Below are 19,002 nucleotides of genomic sequence, written 5' to 3' on the forward strand. Positions count from 1 at the left end.
ATTTATTTTCAATCAACAAAAACAAGGTCAAAATTTTTAAATTTCCTTTTCTGACAAATATTTTATTACTACAATTTAAAGAAATTTTTTTTTTATTATTTTATTAACATAACTGAGGCTAAAAAATTTTTTTTCAAATTAATTTTTTTTGTTGAAAAAAAATGTTCACTAATGTAATGATAAATTTAAAAAACGTTTGAGCCGCAATTACTTCGAAACGGCTTATAAATAAGTAAACAATCAAAAAATGGCTAGTAAATAAAAAATGTTTACACTTTTAATTATAAACAAAATAAAAAATTTTCATATCAGGAAGTTAAAAATAACCCAGTGAATGATATTGTTTGTTAACAATAATCCTACGCATTTAATTATTTAAATAGATTTAAAGTTCAACAGTAAATTAATTGTGATTCTAGTTTGTATAATAATACACAAATAGATGATATATTTAATTGAATAACTTGAAACATGATGTACTTTACATAATATTATAATAGATTAATCTTTATTGTAATTAACATTTACATCGATACGTATTTTGTATGAGACCAAACGAGGCAATCTACTTTTATTTCTCTGTAATAATAATAATAATTATTATTATAATTTTAATGATCAATCTAATCTATATTTGATACCGCCTATATAAATATTAACTAATGATATTAATTTGCCAATAACTTACTGTTTTAAAATATAAATTTTAATTTATAATTTATAATTTGTAGTTGTGTGGAAATGAAAAACAAAATTACGTTAATAATAAAATGATATGATATATCACAGATGCTTCAAGTAATAATATACCTAAGTAATGTGTAATATTACAATAATAAGTGATTTTAATTATAATTACATATATATTTTAAGTAACGTATCTTGACAAATACATACATATTAAATTTTACACTTAACTTTATAATTTACAATAGCGCTACTTACAAAATTATGTTACTTACATGGTAGTCACAAAGATCCACTGACTAGATTTAGTTTTTTTTTATAATTATCAATTAATTTAAAGAGGTTTTTTTTTCTTTTCAATTTTATACATAAAGAAAATTATTGCATATAAATTTTATTTAAAAAAGTCGCCTCATAAATTTAATTAAAATTTTTTATTTTCACTAGACAATTAAATTTATGAAGCTCAATTATTAATATATATTTTTTTACTTCTTTAAATCTGCAGTTTTTTGTAGATTTATCATATTGAAGTCTGGTTCCTGTTTATAATCTATAAAAATAAATATATATATTATTATTTTTAATCAATATTAAATAATAATTAAAAAGACTGATACCTTTTGAGTTGTCGGAATAAGTCGGATTATTAATTTTGTTTTTTATATTTTTGTCTTTGATTAAAAAAAAAAAATTTTTGTTATTTTTTTTAATCGCTTTAGCGGACAACGAAATCGGTCGTCGTCATGATAAAATTTCCGTCAATTTAAAAAAATTTTTAAGATGCTTTTTAACTGCCCGCGATAAAAATTTAAAATTTTCAGCGTTAAAATTTTTAATTTAAAGTTTAAATATGTCAATTTCCTCTGAAGATATCGTCGGATAAATATTGCTTTTTTTCAGCGAAATGCACATATTTTTGGTCCAGCCGTTATTTGAACTCGAAGAGCTCAAAAGTCTATCAATAATAACGTTTTTGAGTTCTCCAAGCTTACAGAGTCAACCGTTTTTTAGATTGTATTTATTATAAAAGGTATCGGTCCCTTGATAATGAATTGTAAGTAATTACCTTCTGAATGATGTTCCATCTGATACATATCACCAAGTAGACGTGCGATTGGTATTTCACCAATAGTCTCACGGAAAAACAATAACTCAACAGTCGTTGGTTTAACAACATGTAACATGGGTAGAGATAATAAAAATCTACCAAACCGTTCTGGTTGTCGGGGATAACGTGATCGTATGTAGTCATTCAAGATACACTGGGCTTGATCTTGAAGCATTTCGACTGGTTTCGGATCCGTAAGTCCTTTAGTTTCTATCAATCATTACACAAATAAATAAATGAAGAAATTATATAATCACTATCTTATATTTTCTAATCATAAAATAGTACCTGGCCTAAATAAAACTATGGCTTTCATACAACCACATTCAGCTCCGTCTGGCGATAATTGACGAAAACGCGACAAAATGTCCTAAAAAAATTAAATTAAATTAAAATAAAGTAAAGCATGATTATTAATTTAACAAATTAGTATAAAGTATAAATAATTACTTGTATAGTAATGAGTTCTTGTCGAGAAGATTCATCAGGTAATCTTCTGCGAACTTGTTCATCATCAAGTAATGCCGTAATATCCCAGGATACTGACCATTGAGCCAGATGTAAAAGGAACAATTGTGTCCACGTTTGCTGCAGCAAAACCAGTTGGTCTTCTTTAAATAACGTCTGAAAGGGTACAAGACATCGTACCCATTTTACTGCCATGAATAAAAGTCTTGCTGTTGTTTCCTACAATTAATCATAAATATATTTTAGTATAAGTTTATATTTAATTTTTAAATAAATTAATAAATTACCTGAAGAATTTCCCATGTTGGACTAAAATTAGACAACGGTCTGGTGGGACTGTGGCTCGCCTCGGTCTCCAATCGATCAAGTGACTCGTCCGGCTGCAATCGAGTCCCCCATACAAACTCCTTTCATCAACAAACAGTTAAACAAATACCGAGACATGTACGTGACATTTGATAATCAAGAGTCCAATCTTGTGTCACATCAATAGTAACAGTAATTATTATTATTTAAAAATAAATTACCTGGCATTTTTCAGCGGACATCAGTATTTGAAATAGCGGAGGCTGCTGTCCCAATGCCACCGTCGCCGAATGGTAAAGACTCGGATTAGGTGGCGGTAATTGTAGAGGAAATGATACCGGAGATGTGGCATCATTTGGTGGTGGTTTTTGCATCAGTGATGCCACTTGTGGATACGGTACGTACCTTAATCTCCTAAGAGGATTTTCACTACAAAATTTACCATCTATTTGAGTATCAATTTAAGTAATAAAAAATAAAAAAAATTATGATTCTGAAGATAGAAGATAGTTACAAATTTTCGGATTTTTTAAATAAATCAATTACAAAAAAAAATATGCACATGTAGAAAAAAAACTACATGTGCATTTTTATAAAATATTTTTTTTATAGTTTGTCGTTTTGAAAAAAAAATTCAAAAATTATTAAACGTCGGCTAACGTCAGTATCATAGAGAATGATCCTCAAGGTAGATGACAATTATAAATTTTCAGGTTTTTTTTTTTTTTATTAAATCAATTAAAAAAAAATATGCACATGTAGAAAATAGAAAAAACTACATGTGCATTTTTATAAAATATTTTTTTTGATACTTTATCATTTAGAAAAAAAATTCAAAAATTATTAAACGTCGGCTGACTTCGGTATCATAGAAAGTTACCTATGGATAGGAAATAGATGAGAAGTACGATCACGTCGAGTACGATCATGATGTCCAGTAGTACCGATTGACTGCAGTGGATTAACTACTGAGCTATGATGCGACAGCAAGTGCGCTGTATTTAAATCAACTCTTGCGTCATGATGGACTGGAGTTCCGGAATGTGATGACAATGGAGATACCATCGCTGATTGCTGATGATGCTTGTCTGACATTATTGAGGGATGAGGCTTTGGCTTTCTGGGTCCTCGCTCGTGTTGTACTGCTAAACATTTATTTATTTATTTATCAATACATCTTTGTAGACAAGTAAATTTTCAATAGATTATCACCTAAATTTATTACGGTTTGTATATAAAATATAAATTAAGTATGACGGTATACAATTGACGAAAATTAAATGTAATGGTTTTATTTATTGGGGTAAAATATATAAATATATATGTAAGATAGATTGTGTGTACACATAATGTGTGTTGTGTGCGTGATCAGTCACATCAGGTGGATTAGGATCAGAAGAGAAATCAACTCATGTAGAAATGACGGGCTGACTGAGGTGGAAAACATCATGAGGGACAAATGTGTGTATAAGTGGGTGGATAGATGGATGGATGGAGGGGTGTAGAGATGAATGAGGGGTGACGTAGGTGGGTGAGAAATTTACGGGGATAGAGAATAAAGTTTAGGTAGATGGTATATATATAATGGATGGAATAAGTGTTATATAGTAGTGCGGACCATCACGAGATCTTTGAGCAAGGCAAGAGGGTATGTCAGATGTGTGTTGGCCAAACTTGTATTCTATTAAAGGGGGAATTGCCGGTTCTCACTCTCTAGTTCTATTCGCTCGCTCACTCGCTTTATCAAGTGCTCTTGATACTCTACCACTGAACACCACTGGGTGGCTGGCACATCATCATTAATGAGCCTGAGCGGTGAACACCTGGTTGTTCTCACGTTCACACTCCCGTCCAAATATATATATATATATATTTGTTATATTCGTTCTATACTGAAAATCTACAAATCCTCTGACGCTTGACCACATTGACGCGTTAAATATTTTATTTTAAAACCAATCTAATAACTTTTGTCTGATAATCAGTATATAAATTTTATTATTAATTTTACATAATGATGAAATAACCAGTAAATAAATAAACTCAGATAATTTAAATAAAAATAAAGGTTGATTATTTATTCATTTACATTCATAAGATACAATTTTTAATACAATTAAAATTAATTAATTAATTAAATAATTTATAAAATTTGTATAAATCACCTGATAGTTTATTTATTTACTGATTATAATCATGGACCTGAATTCTTACAATGATGATGAAATAAACATATTTTATTAAAATTCATAAAATTTGCTAAATGATTTATGCATTGGTTTAGTTGAAAAAAATTTTTCACGGCCCGTGGGCTCTTCGGAAAAAAAAAAATTTAGAAATTTTCTGTCTCGCGGTATTTCTCATGTCTGCGCAATAACCGGAGCTTTTAAAAAATTTTAATGAAAATGCACCGAAACTAGAGATTTCAAGCTATAAAATACTTTTTTTTAATCTCGATACGATTATTTTTTACAAAGTTACAGCCTTTAAAAAATTACTAAAAAATTTATAAAATTTTTCTGTTCCTTTAATTATTTGCGCTAGTGTATTTTTAATTCAAAGAATTGAATTTAAAGAAAAAATTTCTCGGGATTCTAAAAAATTTATTTTAAATCTATTATTTTAAATTTATATTTTTGAAACATAATCAGATATTGAATCGATACGAAATTTTAAATTCCTCATTTTAATTTTGAAAAAACTTGGACTTAATTGCTACGATTTATTTTGAATTTTAAAATTAAAAAAATATTGTCTTTAAATATTAAATTAAATTCTTGATAAAGTTTAGTATCCTGATCTACCTTGGGATTGGAATAGACTCGATAATTGATCAATTAATTGTCAACAAATTGTACACTATTAAAAAGAAAGATATTTTATATGCTAGCTAAAACAAACAAATGCCTTAAAAAAATATTCGCCAAGTAGAAGTAGTAAAAAGCAATTATTTTATACACAATAGACTGTAGTTACCATAATAAATAAAAATAACTATTATATATATATATATATATATATATATATATATATATATATAGCGATTGCTCAGATGTAAAAGCCTCTGGGTATTTTCTTTAATCGACTACCCTTGGTCCCCCGTGATTAGTATAAACATAACGTGGATCATCCTTTTTTTTTACTCAACTAAACACAAAATTTTTATTGTATCCACAGTCTAAATACATATACAGACAATGTGTGTAATAGCTTTCGTTGAATTACAGGCGTCCAACTGTAAACGCCTCAAACTATGAGATGTCGGACGAACGGTCAAAGACTTGTCTCTAACTTGTTACAAAGTTCACGCTTGCTGATGTTAAGTTACCGAGGGTCGCAAACCAACTTTCAAGTAACAACAACTTCAAAGTGTCAGCTAACATATATATCTATATATATATATATATTAACCATCCTATATTATTGCACAAATAAATTAAATATTAAATATTTAACAATTTAATCTAAAGGCCATTCTCAGACAGATTCTCTCACTTTTTTAAAATATTCAATGACTACATTGTAATGACCGTATTAAAAGTTTGATAATTAATCTCAGTAAAATCTTCATGTTAAAATTATAATTTTTAATATCAAATTTTTTAGGCCAAAGTATATTTACGAAATTTTGTTCGACTCCTAATTGATGACAACTGTAGGTATTTTTTTTTAAATATACATCTCAGCGAAATTGTAACTACATTGTCGTTTTTTCAATTAACGCTTTAATTTTTTTGAAATTAATTAACAAAATTTTAATACTCTTATCAGTTCAAAGTCATTGAATATTTTTAAAAACTGGGGAAACTGTCTAAGAATGCCCTTGATAAATCAAATGATACAAAATTTCTGTCCGTAATAAAAAATGAGGATAAAAAATGGAATAAGAAAAATAAAACGGGATAGCTTGAAATGCGTCGAATAGGTACGAAGCCATTTTCCAATGATGTTAAAATGTTGGTTGCAAGCTTCCACATAGTCCATGTACGGGTTAATGGACTAGAGGATGAGAGTGGGTGGTATAGGTGTGTATGTGAGGGTGAGGGAATGAAAGAGCCAGAGACTAGAGTGAATACTGCGGATTACGTTCGCATGCGCTGGAATGGACCGCGCCCTGTGTGCCCTTTCCATTTCACCTTTGGCTCCACTCTCTTCCTCTAGATTTTATTTTTACTTTTTATCAGCTGTATGCTCTGTGCTCTGATATACCATAGATGTAATTGTAGATGTAGATGTAGATGTTGGATGTTGAGCCCATACAGAGCGAATAAGTACACATGAACCAAACGTTGAACGCGGCACGTGTGAGCCACAATGCCCGTTCCCACATGCGTTTCCACCCCTCGGAGGCTTACGCCGATAGGCACAAAACACAAAGTGAGACAGATAGTGTGAGCCAGAGCAAGATATTTACTCATAGATCATGACAAACTCACATACATATATCTATGTATGTCCTATATATGTATAGTCAGAATTCACGACTACTGTAGTATCCATACAGCTAAACGGTAAACCGATCTGTGAACATTTCAGCAGTCAGCGATCTCTAAGGCTAATCCCCGGGTGAGTGGGGTTTGATACATCATCTACTGGAGCATAACAGAGTAGAGTAGAAAGAGAAGAAGAGAATCCAACATCATCCCTTGATTCGCTCTCAACAATCCCCTGTCATTGTCACGCGATGTGGTGTGAATGGAATGGGGATTTAATGTTTACGCTTGTGCTTTAACACCTACGACCCGTACACACGATGAATTTATGGAAATAATACAATTGTTATATGCATTCCTCTACATATTATTGATAGATATAAATACATATATATATGTTTATAATAGCACTTGTACACGGGATAAAGTGTGTATTGTATTGCAGAGTGACACGTGCCGTAAGTGTGAGGGTACGATTTATCCGGTGGCTAATCGCGACAAGTGCCGGATAATATAAAACTGTTTGAGGTGGGTAATTAATTCTAGAGGACACTGTATATTCAATTGAGAATGTAATTTATGCGCATGTCCAGAATGTTATTGTAATAAGATGGTTTAAGTGCTTAGCGTTACTAATTGAGTCGAGTATTTCACCATGGGGTTTATGGATATTAAGTTGTATAAAAGGAAAATAGTATTACAAGTTTTTTTCTCATCTACTTGGATTTTTTTGCTGCTCTACAATTTTAAATGAAAAGTTGTGTTTTTTATTTTTTCCTTCTTTAATTTTATTTTTATTTTTGGTATTTAAACATATATTGAAAATTATTATTTTCGATTTTACAATAATTAGAAAAAAAAACAAATTACTTTTGAATTCGGAGTTAATTTTTTTCGTAAAATTGATCCTTCTTTTAAAATTTTTTAAACTAATGAAAAAGTGAATTGATAATACATCATTTTCATACTCATAAGATATGATGTCTCTCTATTATTAGCGATGTAAGGCAGTGGAATTGTCTGACAATTGACGTCAATTGACCAACGGTCATTTTCTGAATATAATGACAGTTTTCGCGTCAACTTTTGTCCAGATAATTATTTTGTAAAAAGTTGAGCGAAAATTTTTTTACCTTCATTTCGCATGTAAATGGAAATGAAGATAATTTTTTTGAATAAACAAATCGGTCTTTATGTTGAGGTATACGATTTGCAGTTTACTGACAATTACAAATGCCCGTACATTTAATATTGTCCAAGAAATTGTTTTATACAGGGAAAAAAAATAGTGGTTCTTCTAAACACAATATTGTAGTAAAACATGGTAAAAACGAGTACTCCAATATGTAGTAAAAAATACTACATACACTGATAGAAGGATTTGTTTAGGAGTAATAAATTGATTTATTAAATTTTTCTCAACTGACTTTTTTGGATTTAACAAATATTTAGTAATTATTAACAATATTTATTATAATGAAATAAGTAACTTCTTTATTATTAAGAAATATTTTTAATGCTAACAAAGCCTTATTAACATAAAAGAAATATTTGTTAGCACCAAACAAGGCTTGTTAATATTTAATAAATATTTCTTAGACGAATTTGTCGGTAGAGGGCTACACACGAGCCTGTAGTGGTGTACAAGTATTAAAAAAGCTATATGTGTGTGTCGTTGCGACGTCATATTGTTTACTCCGTTCTAGCTTGCATTGTTGGTTAAACGTAACCTACAACTGAAGCTCTCATATACTTAAATAATATTTATATCAGAAGTATTTTGTAAATTGTCATCCATATTATAACTATGAAAATATGGAAGCCTTGTTAATTTTATTCAGTTCAATTTTAATCAAATATAAAACCATTAAAAACACATGTACTATCAAACGGATTTTATGTTATTTCTCAGCGTAGTTTAACATAAGAAATTTTAATTTGTTTATTCTAGTTATAGTGTTAATTACTATGAAATTGTATTTTGAAATTAAAAGAACAGAAAATTTTATACGATGGTTGTTTTAGTTATTTTTGTTTATAAATACAAATATTAATGAATGTGTGTAGCTGCATGCAAAAACATATATAGATATATATTCTTGAACTGTGTGATTTTATGAATTAAATTTTAATAAATAAGTTAATAGATAATTTCTTAAATATAAAAAAAAAATTTGTTCAAATAATAAAAAATATATTAAATATAAAATATTCATTTATTAATCATTAAACAGTGATTCATTAAATGTTAAAAAGTGATTTATTAAATACTAATAAATCATTTTTTAAATGGAAAGAAATCGTTTATTAAATATTAACAAATCGTTTATTAGATGCTAAGAAATATTTATTAAATACAAAAAAATGATGTTTAAGAAATGATTTGTTAAATATTAATAAATATTTCTTAAATAAAGCTCCGTTAAGAAATAATTTGTTAAATATTAACAAATCTTTTTTAATACTAAGAAATCCTTCTATCAGTGTAAATAGTACTGACGTTACTACACGTGGTTGACGTTATTCCAAGTTGGAGTTGGCATTTCTTTACTCCAATTTGTAGTAACTCCAACTATAGCTGCTGTTGTAGCACCTACTATTTTTTTTTTTCGTATAAAAATTGATCGAAAAATTTTTGACGTCAATTGACAAAAAATTGCCAGCTAATTTCTCGTGATCTGACTAAACATAAAAATTACGGTAATTTCACATCACCAATCTATAAATTTATATTATTATTATTATTATCTATTAAATATAGAATGTAAAAAATATCATGTGGGCGTAGAGGACAAAGAAAAATGAATGCATCATGATCCGTAAATTATGAGACCTCATAAAATATATATATACAACATCTAACGCATCATGTATCACACAAGCCAGCTTGCACCCTACGACCCTACTCAATTCAAAACTCGTGTTGATCGTTTATATGGATGAATTGATGCTGCCCGCCGCCAAGCTCTGTACCGTATATGTCTACACCCTGTGTTAAAGGTACAGCCGTACAGTTGTACGGTTCACTGCGTTACCACTCGTGTACTCCCACGCGATGATATTATACGTTTATACCATTGGTCCCCTTGAACTGCAGTCTAAATGCTTTTCACTATAATCATCCTGTGCCTTATTCAAAACAACTTTTTCGCTACACTAGATCAAAGCTCCAAAGTATCCTACACCTTTTACTATCGCATTATAAGTATGCAAAGAAATCATATCATATTATATTTAATGTCAAGAGTCTTATAGTGTAATCGCTTTACCTTTTACTTTCATAAATTTATTATAAGATTTTTATCAATATAATTTTATTGGAGCGTAAGTTACTTTAAATTTAAATATACTTTTAGAAAAAAAAAAAGCTAAAGCGTTATTTATATATTTAATAATAAATATAAAAAATTACAGTACACTGTAAAAAATTTGTAGTGAACTTGGAGTGATTATGGATTTTATTTAAATCCCAATTCACTCTGTCACTCGGAGTTTCAGAGTTTTTACAACAAATAATTCCGCATAAGGAGTAAATAAGGAGTTTGGTTTTTTAGCAAAGTGATTTCGGAGTATTCTGGGTGTAATTTAAATCCGAATTCACTCCGTCACTCGAAGTTAAAAAAATCACTTTGCTCACGATATAAATAAGTAGTTTGTTGGTTCAAAGAAGTGATTTCGGAGTGATCTAGATTTTATTTAAATCCGCATTCACTTTGATTCAAACTCACCTTTGGAGTAAATTTCACTCTGAGGGGATTAAATAAAAAAATAGTCATCCGCTCCGTGTTCACTCTGGATTTAGCCCGCATATACTCCGCAAATTTTTTACAGTGTATGAAAAAAAATTTATAAAAAAAGTAGAACAAGAATATTGTTTAAAAAAAATTACGTTTTATTTTAAAAAGTTATAAAAGCAATTGAGTGTGAAACGTGACTTAGAGTTTGCAAATGTATAAAGGGAGATCAGCTAGAATATACATCCGAAACTGTTTACACAATAGAAATGATGTTTATCGTAGATCGTCAACTGTAAAATAAACAACAACAAAAAAATTTCAATAAAAAATAAAATATAAAATGTGTAAGCTGTTATTGGTTTAAAAGTTTACTGATTCAACAATTCTGTTAAACTAGATTAATAAAAAAAAATTTATGAATTTATTTAAAAAATTTAAAAAAGTATCAATAATTCGATGGATTTAATTTGAAATAATAATTGCGGGAAATTCGAGCTTTAATTTAAATTTTTAAATGCTTGCTCATGATTTTAAATGAATTAATACTATTTGTATAGAGTATTTAAAAAATATATGTATATTGTATATATATTTTTGTTGGGGATATAATACAAGTATTTAAAATACATAAGACAGCAAAATGACTGTGGTAATGGTACTCAAGTGTAAGCTCCGGCAATACGTGCGAAAATACACCTCTTGAGAAATCCCTCGCGGGTGCCACTAATGCCGATAATACCTAAGGTTCGGTGTAAGCGAGGTCGACGGTAGCATAATGGGATGGAATAAGTTATAGGCGAGAAAGAGAGAAAGAGAATGAGAATTAAAATGAGGGAGTTTTATAAATAAAGTGCAGGACAGTTATGCGGAATGTAAGGATCCCGCAAACTAAAACGAATGAGTTGAGAATTAAAAGCAAAAGGTTCAGTATAAATGTGATGTCATGTAAAATAGTAGAATCGTGGGCATTTACAATCCCGCGAAAAACGTGTGCCATTATACTTTAGTTTGGATACATTAGTGTGACAGATACGGGTCGAGTACCATGGGTTCATCTCCCTTTTGTAATTTGTTTAATTTATATTCTGTTCTGATGTTCATATACTATTATGTCAACAACCCGCACACTCACTATTATTTATAAAGAATCAAAAGACATGGATTATTATTATCATTATTAATATAAATACTTTTTTTTACAATCGATTTATTTACTATATAGGGGAGACTCGAGTACGACGTACTTTAAAAATTTGATAAAAAAAATTTCTTTGTTAAATTTTATTTTAACGACATAGAAATATTTAAAATAAAATGAGGCAGCTGAAAAAGTTTTTTTAGAATAATTATTAATTTTAGATAAAACGTAACATTGCAGAGCGGATCACTGTATTTATTTAATGCTTTTGGAGCAAAATTTACTCCGAAGGAGAATTTATTATAATTTTTACTCCGCTTCAAAGTGGAACTGCTAAAGAAGATTTTATTGTTATATTAAAACTACGAATCGGAGTAAATGAGGGCTTAAATTAAATTCAGATCACTCCGCGGAAAAAACAAACTCCTCTTTTACTCCATATGCCGAGTGATTTTTTCTAAAACTCCGGAACTCCGAGTGAATTCAGATTTAAATAAAATCCATAATAATTCCAAATTCACGCCCGATTTTTTACAGTATGGACACAAAAAATTTAAATAAAATTTTTTTACTCTGTCATGGCTCGATTTTTTTTTCATTTGGTAGCTTGTCATGTATGGTTTTTCTACACGGAAAAAAATGATTGACAATAATTGTAGTTCAACTTCTAATTATTTATGTTATTATGTTCAATAACTAATGTCGTTTTAATGAGTAAAATTATGATTTTAATGTTTAAACTGCTATAATTAACAGTTAATCGTTGAAATATACTGCTTGACTATTTAAAATTACCATTTAAACCTTAAAAAACTACAAGACACTTGTCAAAAAAATGCATCTGTTATTAATTTCTTACGTTTTACTCAATAATATTTACTGAGATTCGGTCTAGGCACGCTGTTGACAAGAATCTCAGTAATATTTACTAATATTTTTTTCCGTGTATACAATATAAGTTTAAATTTAATTTATAATTTACTTGAAGTATTAACACAAATTGAAATGAGATAAAGGTTAGAGTTAAGAAGAACGAAACAGATTATTAAAGAGAACATGATATAAATCTGAGTGATAATCTTAAACTCTCATTTAAAAGCATATTTCATTAAATAGTGGTGATGTTACAGAGTATAAAGCAGAATAAGTGGTTGTAGTTTACAGTTGTGTTGTATTGTATGAAACTAAAAGTACAAAGTACAATGACAGCATCAAGTATGAATCTCTCTAGCAGGGAGGTGGAGCAGAGGGTGCGGATATGACGGAAGTAGAGAACGAAGAGACAGACAAAATAAAAATAAAAAATAGAGTTAAAAAAGAAAGAAATGAAATGTGGTACGGGGTGAGTTGGATTGGTTAAAGCAACTCAGGATTCGTGGAATGAACCACGTCAGGGTAGAATTCTGGGGGCTTGTCGACGTAGGACGATTGCATGCCGCAGGCGCTTGCCAAACCAACGTTAACTGAATAATGGGTACAGAGCTATACTACTACTCTTACTACTACTATGCTCTGTACAGAGCAGGATATCTCTTGCATTTAATCTCTCTCTCTCTTTTCCGTTATCCAGCTGGACATCTATACATTTATGCGGCTTACACAATGATACCACTCTGATTTGTTATTTAAAACTTTTTATAATCCCCGTCATTTTGTCAATTTTTATACTTTATATTAATTATCAATTTTTTTTTAAACTTCCGAAAAAGTATTTTATGAAAATGAAAAATATTAATTAACAAATTTAATTATTATATTAATTAATAAACTAATTAAAATATTAACAGCATTCATTAACAAATAATTGGATTCGTAATGAAAAATAAAATTAATAATGACAATGATGACTGATAAATCTGTTAATGTGTATCATGGTAAAGATATATACGTATATTTTGTCATATATAAAGCTGACGATTGCCTTAAGGTGAGAGAGATCAGAATAAATTTAGGTTCGTGTGTAAACTCCCTAACGTTAGGAAGCTCTGCCACTAATTGAATCTCCTCTGTTACTCGCGTCTAGAGCCCCCGCGGCCGCTGCTGGGAACCAGAGCACCCGTCCTGCATTAAACACCCCCGATACCCCCAAACACCCTAGCACCCTCATTCACGACAAGCGGTCGCACCCCACTCCAACCTCTTGGCTCCTAGTACATTCCCATTCTCCTTTTACTTCTCCTTCTCCTTTCGCTCCTCATCCTCCTTATTCTCATTTCTCTCAACCCTCAATCCTCCTTTACACTCTACCTACATCAACCTAACCCACACGTTCTTATATATTTTATTTATACCACCGCATCTTCACTATCTACCTTGAGTGGTTGATACATGCTACCAAATACATTTCATATAATGTTACTCCTCCTGATGCTGATGATTTTACTTCTATACTAGTCAGATACACTGAGAAAAAAAATAACTTTTGTGAAAACAATATTTTTTTGAATAGTAAATCGATATAAATTATTGCATTATTAATTTCATATCAAGAAAGAAACAAATCAAAATTTATTTATACTGCTGCAAAAAAAAAGATCAAGATATCTTGAAACAAACTTTATTTTCATCGATTAAGGGGACCACTAGTGTGATCGCTTGAAAAAGATAATTTTTGGCAATTTTTTTAAAGAAAACTACTGCATAGAATATTTTAATGTTTTAAGGATATATTTGTGGATATATAATGAATACAAGATAAAATTTTTGGATCAAAAAATTCAAAATTCAGCGAGTTATTCACAATTTCTCAAAGCTCCAAAAAAAAGTCCTCCACAGCTGCAGTGATAGCGACCTGCACAGTGCAGGAAATTGAAAAAACCGAAAAGTTTATTAAACTAGAAGGTATTTTTCGTACTATGACCCTCGGGCTAAGAAAGAAATTTAAATTTAACGACATGGTGGAGTTTATAAAAAAAATTTCAAATTTCGCGCGAAAATTTGATGATTTTTAGCCTGGCAAAATTACATTTTTGATTCGATCGGAAAACTGGAGGTTCATGGTACGTAAAACTATATATAAAAGAAGCTGCAATTCGAATCAAATCGATCGAAAAATTTGTCTTCGAATTATAACTGCATTAATTTTGAAAAATGTATTTTCGAGAGCCGATAAGCGGCCGCTCTTATGATGGCTGTAACTCAAGAAAACTCTCCGAGATGTGCACTTCAAATTTTAGTATGTTATTTTTGAAACTATAGACTATCGAAATATGCAGAAAAAAATTTTTTTTTTTTAAATTTCACATTAGCGGTCCCTCTTAAGAAAATTATTTTGAAAGAAATCATCAAATTTTTTCACCAAAAATATATTGGATTAAAAATTTTTAATAAGATAATTTCTTGTGGTAAGAATATACAATGATTCGAAAAGATTTATTTTCTCTCGGTGTATAATAACCGAATCGTAATTTTATACTTTTATTACTCATGTTGTGGAATAAATAAAAATCTAAAGAGAGGAAAACTTAATAGGGAGAAAAGACACCTGTGATAAAGCATGAAATGGACAATTCAGATGACAGGACCCGGAAAAATAGCAAGCTTGCATGACTATCAATAAATCATCCTGAGAACTCTATTTTCTGATCAATTATTAAAAGACTCTTGAGCTTCCCTACTGCGACTTTTTACACTTGATATCGATTATTTTTATTATTATAATCAAATGTATATATATTTAGAATTGAGATATTTTGTTTGAGAAAAAAAAATGTGTTTTATTTTGTACTATATTGAAATTTTATTAATGGTTTTTTTGAGTGTTATTAATTTAGTTCTTTATTTATTTTTATAAATGGAAAATAATTTAAGAGCTTTATGTATCGAATGCTATTGGGTGGCCTTGCTGTTCAAAGGGTTGAAGTATAATCCGCTCGAAAATGACGAGCCAAGCGTGAAAGACAGTTAAATTAATAGGATTTTCAAGTGACTCTCACCCACTATATAGACTTATATATTATATAGTTATATATTATATAACCAATCGCCTTGTGAGATTTTAAACAACTTGGAGCCAATTCAGATGCGATACGATTTAATGTATAGATATATGTCATCGTAAATTATTTTCTTAGTGTCCGAAATGGAACACTTGTAAGATCGTTCGGAATGTCCATTTGTCATTTTCAATAAAATTTAAATATCTGTTGAAATATTTATCTGATTTCGATCAAATTCGTCATGGGAAGAAATTTTTTTCTACTTTATATTGGAATCTGTTTTAAATTAAATTTTTTTTTTTTAAGTAAAATTACACTTTGGGTATCAAATAGAAGCTTATAATCGATCGATTTTTATAATGTATCCTATAAAAAATTTGCGGAGTGAACGCGGATTTATTCCGGAGTAAATGCAGAGCGGATGACCGTTCATTTATTTAAATAGTAAAGAATATAACCTAAATCGTAATTTTAACAAAGACTGCAGTAACTTTTGAAATAAGACATTTAAAAATTGACGCCAATGAAAGTCTAGTTCACGATTACGATGTTAACATCGTAAATTTTAGTGGAATTTTCTTTCCGTGTGAATTTAAATAAAATCCAGACTCCGCTTGAGATACAAACTTCTATTTACTCCGTATCCGCACCGTATTTTTTTTAACTCTAAAATTCTGAGTGACGGAATGAATTCGGATATAAATCAAATCCGTAATCTCTTCCGATTTTTTACAATGCATTTTTAAAATTAAGTCTCCCTGACCGACTTTTAGAAAAGATGTTCTATATTTCATGTCTATATTTTTGATAAAAATTATAAATGATAAGAAAGGTGGTCGATGATTTTATTGTTTTTATAGACCATTTACAAGTTATCAGAAATAAATATTTAAAAAACTGTATATAAAGATTTCAAAAAGTCTTTCATATAAATTTTCAAATATATTTTTCCACTGATATTCAATTTTTATATTAAAAAATAAATATATTGTCGATTTTTTTCAGCTTTTAATGTCACAATTTTTAATGCCCGGGGGTTTCTATTTTAATTTAAAAAATCATGAGCCGGTAAACTAAAGAATTTAACTATCGAAAAAAAAAATGAAGTTGAATAGACAAAATTATGATAAAAAATTTAACGATCTATATGATGAATATTGATGACAAAATTTTTAGTATCCAGAACCGGTAGTTTTACTTTGATTAATTTAAATAACGAAATTGATTCTAGAAATAGTTGAAAATAATTTAATAATTGATACGGGCGCATTATAAACTAAATAAATTTTTTAAAAACTAATTACTTACCGTCTTTATTCATTCCAGCTTCAAAACACTTCTTAAGACGACAAGCTCGACACTGATTCCGATGAGTTTTATCAATTGGACAGCAGCCTTGTTTAGAACCATGAGCTTTGCATGAATAATCGCGATTACTGTGTATACTTCTTTTAAAAAATCCCGAGCAGCCTATTTTCAAAATAAATAAAACAAAAAAAAAGTAATAACATTTTATGTTTACGTTAAATAATTAATTAGTTAATAAATTAAAAACTAAAAATATTACCGTCGCAACTATAAATGCCATAATGCTTTCCGGAACTTCGATCTCCACAAACGTTGCATGCAATATCTAAAAGTCTTTCACCTGTAAGTAGTACAAGAATTAAATTATTAAGCGCGGCAAGTAGAAGAGCCCAAGATTGGCCAGACAGTCTTAATTCATTTTGTTAGGATAATGCTAAATAAAATTTAATTTAATTATGAGAGAATTAAAAAAAAAATTCCGGTAAATGAATGGAGTAAGAAATCCGAAGAAAAAAAAGTAGTGACGGTGAAAAGAAGACTAATCTGTTCACTCCCTTTCACGGGATCCTTAATCGTCCTAATGATCCGCGGCAAGAAAAACAGAGCCGCGTCTAAGCCAACTACTCAGGGCATATCATCCCCTTTCACAAAAGACACCCGGGACACCCTTGGTTTAGCAGCAAAACCAGCCTAACCCGATCAACCGTACTTCTCTCAGCGGATTATCTCCTTCCGGATCTTTTTAAGTGATACTTTTTTATTTATGAGCTACCGATAAATTAAAATACTCTCAAGTATTAGAGCAGTTTTAGATATTTTTAAACTAATGCATTATCTCCACTTAAACTTAAATATTTTATTTTTTTTCACTATTGTTAAAAAAAAAAAAAAAAAAAAAAAAAAAAAATTCAATTAAAAATAAATTCACTTTATAAAAATAAATAAATCACTTAATTTCACTGGCTAAAATCACAAAAATTAATAAATGAAAAATAATTCATTTTACAATTAAATAAAATGTAAAAAAAAAAACTAACCTGTGGGCATCCTCCAACCATCTAGCCAAGACGAATAACTGATACCGGGTTGCAGAGTGTCTGAAAATCCCGGTTAGTTGTCCCTGGCTCCGTGGCTACGAGACTTGACGTGGCTACCCGTCCACCAAAGTCTCCGTGTGCACGCGTGTGGGTACTCATAGGGTAGTTCAAGTTAACGGCGGCCTCACTCGGGATATGCTTCACAAGAGTCGAGAGTCGCTCGTCCACAAATGAGCTCGTCAACTAACGTCAGATAAACTTTAGTGAGGGTGTGAGTGCAATACTTTGATGGTTCGTCGTGTCAGGTTTTCTCTGCAATGACTGCTCGTCTTTTTCGTTTTCTCTCCGCTTCTCTTCTTCCTCTTCTGCGTCTCGTCAGTCGCAACAAAGTATAAATCCCGTTGAGTATGACGTATACTGTCGATTAGACCAGGTCGGGGCTTCAAAGTATACTCCACACATAGACAAATATACAAATAAATATACAGGAGTAACACACCGGCAATGGAATTGCAGTTGCACAAAACTACTTCAACACCTTCGCAACTGTACTGCAATATATATCTGGTATATATATGTATGTATACAAGTTAGTAAAAAAACGTAGTATATAGTGGTGTTGCTGCAAGTTGTATAGGTGAGGATGATGATGGTGATGGTATATAACCATGTGGAGTTTAGTTACCGCGGGGACAAGAGAACCAGAGAGTGAGAGAGATGTTTTGGAAAGACTTGGAGATGGTTTGGGACTTGCTGGCTGAGTGGCTCGTCCGCACGTCACGAGGTATCCAGCAGACTCGGGGGAATGGTTGCTGTTGCTGATGCTAGTTAGCCACGGG

The 19,002-nt window shown here is 30.1% G+C and overlaps 1 protein-coding gene across 2 annotated transcripts; it reads right to left on the bottom strand.

Moving 5' to 3' along the window:
- Nucleotides 1–865: 865 nt before the first annotated feature.
- Nucleotides 866–18,259, bottom strand: LOC103572973 (protein dissatisfaction). Of its 2 annotated transcripts, none has more exons than XM_008551810.2 (10): nt 18,164–18,259; nt 17,386–17,466; nt 17,127–17,288; nt 3,453–3,714; nt 2,794–3,001; nt 2,554–2,673; nt 2,249–2,485; nt 2,087–2,168; nt 1,757–2,008; nt 866–1,240 (listed from the first exon to the last, which is right to left on the bottom strand). In XM_008551810.2, exons 1-10 carry the CDS (start codon nt 18,171–18,173, stop codon nt 1,176–1,178), a joined length of 1,479 nt encoding a protein of 492 aa, XP_008550032.1. In that variant the 5' UTR covers nt 18,174–18,259; the 3' UTR covers nt 866–1,175. The 2 variants fall into 2 exon arrangements, with proteins under 2 accessions (XP_008550032.1, XP_008550031.1); XM_008551809.2 differs by having other exon boundaries at nt 3,453–3,717.
- Between the last annotated feature and the right edge of the window lie 743 nt (nt 18,260–19,002).

The sequence above is a fragment of the Microplitis demolitor genome, chromosome 3 (genome assembly GCF_026212275.2).
Source record: "Microplitis demolitor isolate Queensland-Clemson2020A chromosome 3, iyMicDemo2.1a, whole genome shotgun sequence".
NCBI classification, from domain to species: domain Eukaryota; kingdom Metazoa; phylum Arthropoda; class Insecta; order Hymenoptera; family Braconidae; genus Microplitis; species Microplitis demolitor.

Bases quoted from the DNA above. Each gene is read 5' to 3' on its own strand.
- LOC103572973 (XM_008551809.2), bottom strand. The intron at 17,289-17,385 runs GTAATATTTTTA...TTTTGAAAATAG, and splicing joins TGGCATTTATAGTTGCGACG to GCTGCTCGGGATTTTTTAAA. The intron at 3,718-17,126 runs GTAAGTAATTAG...ATAAATGTTTAG, and splicing joins AGCTGGAATGAATAAAGACG to CAGTACAACACGAGCGAGGA.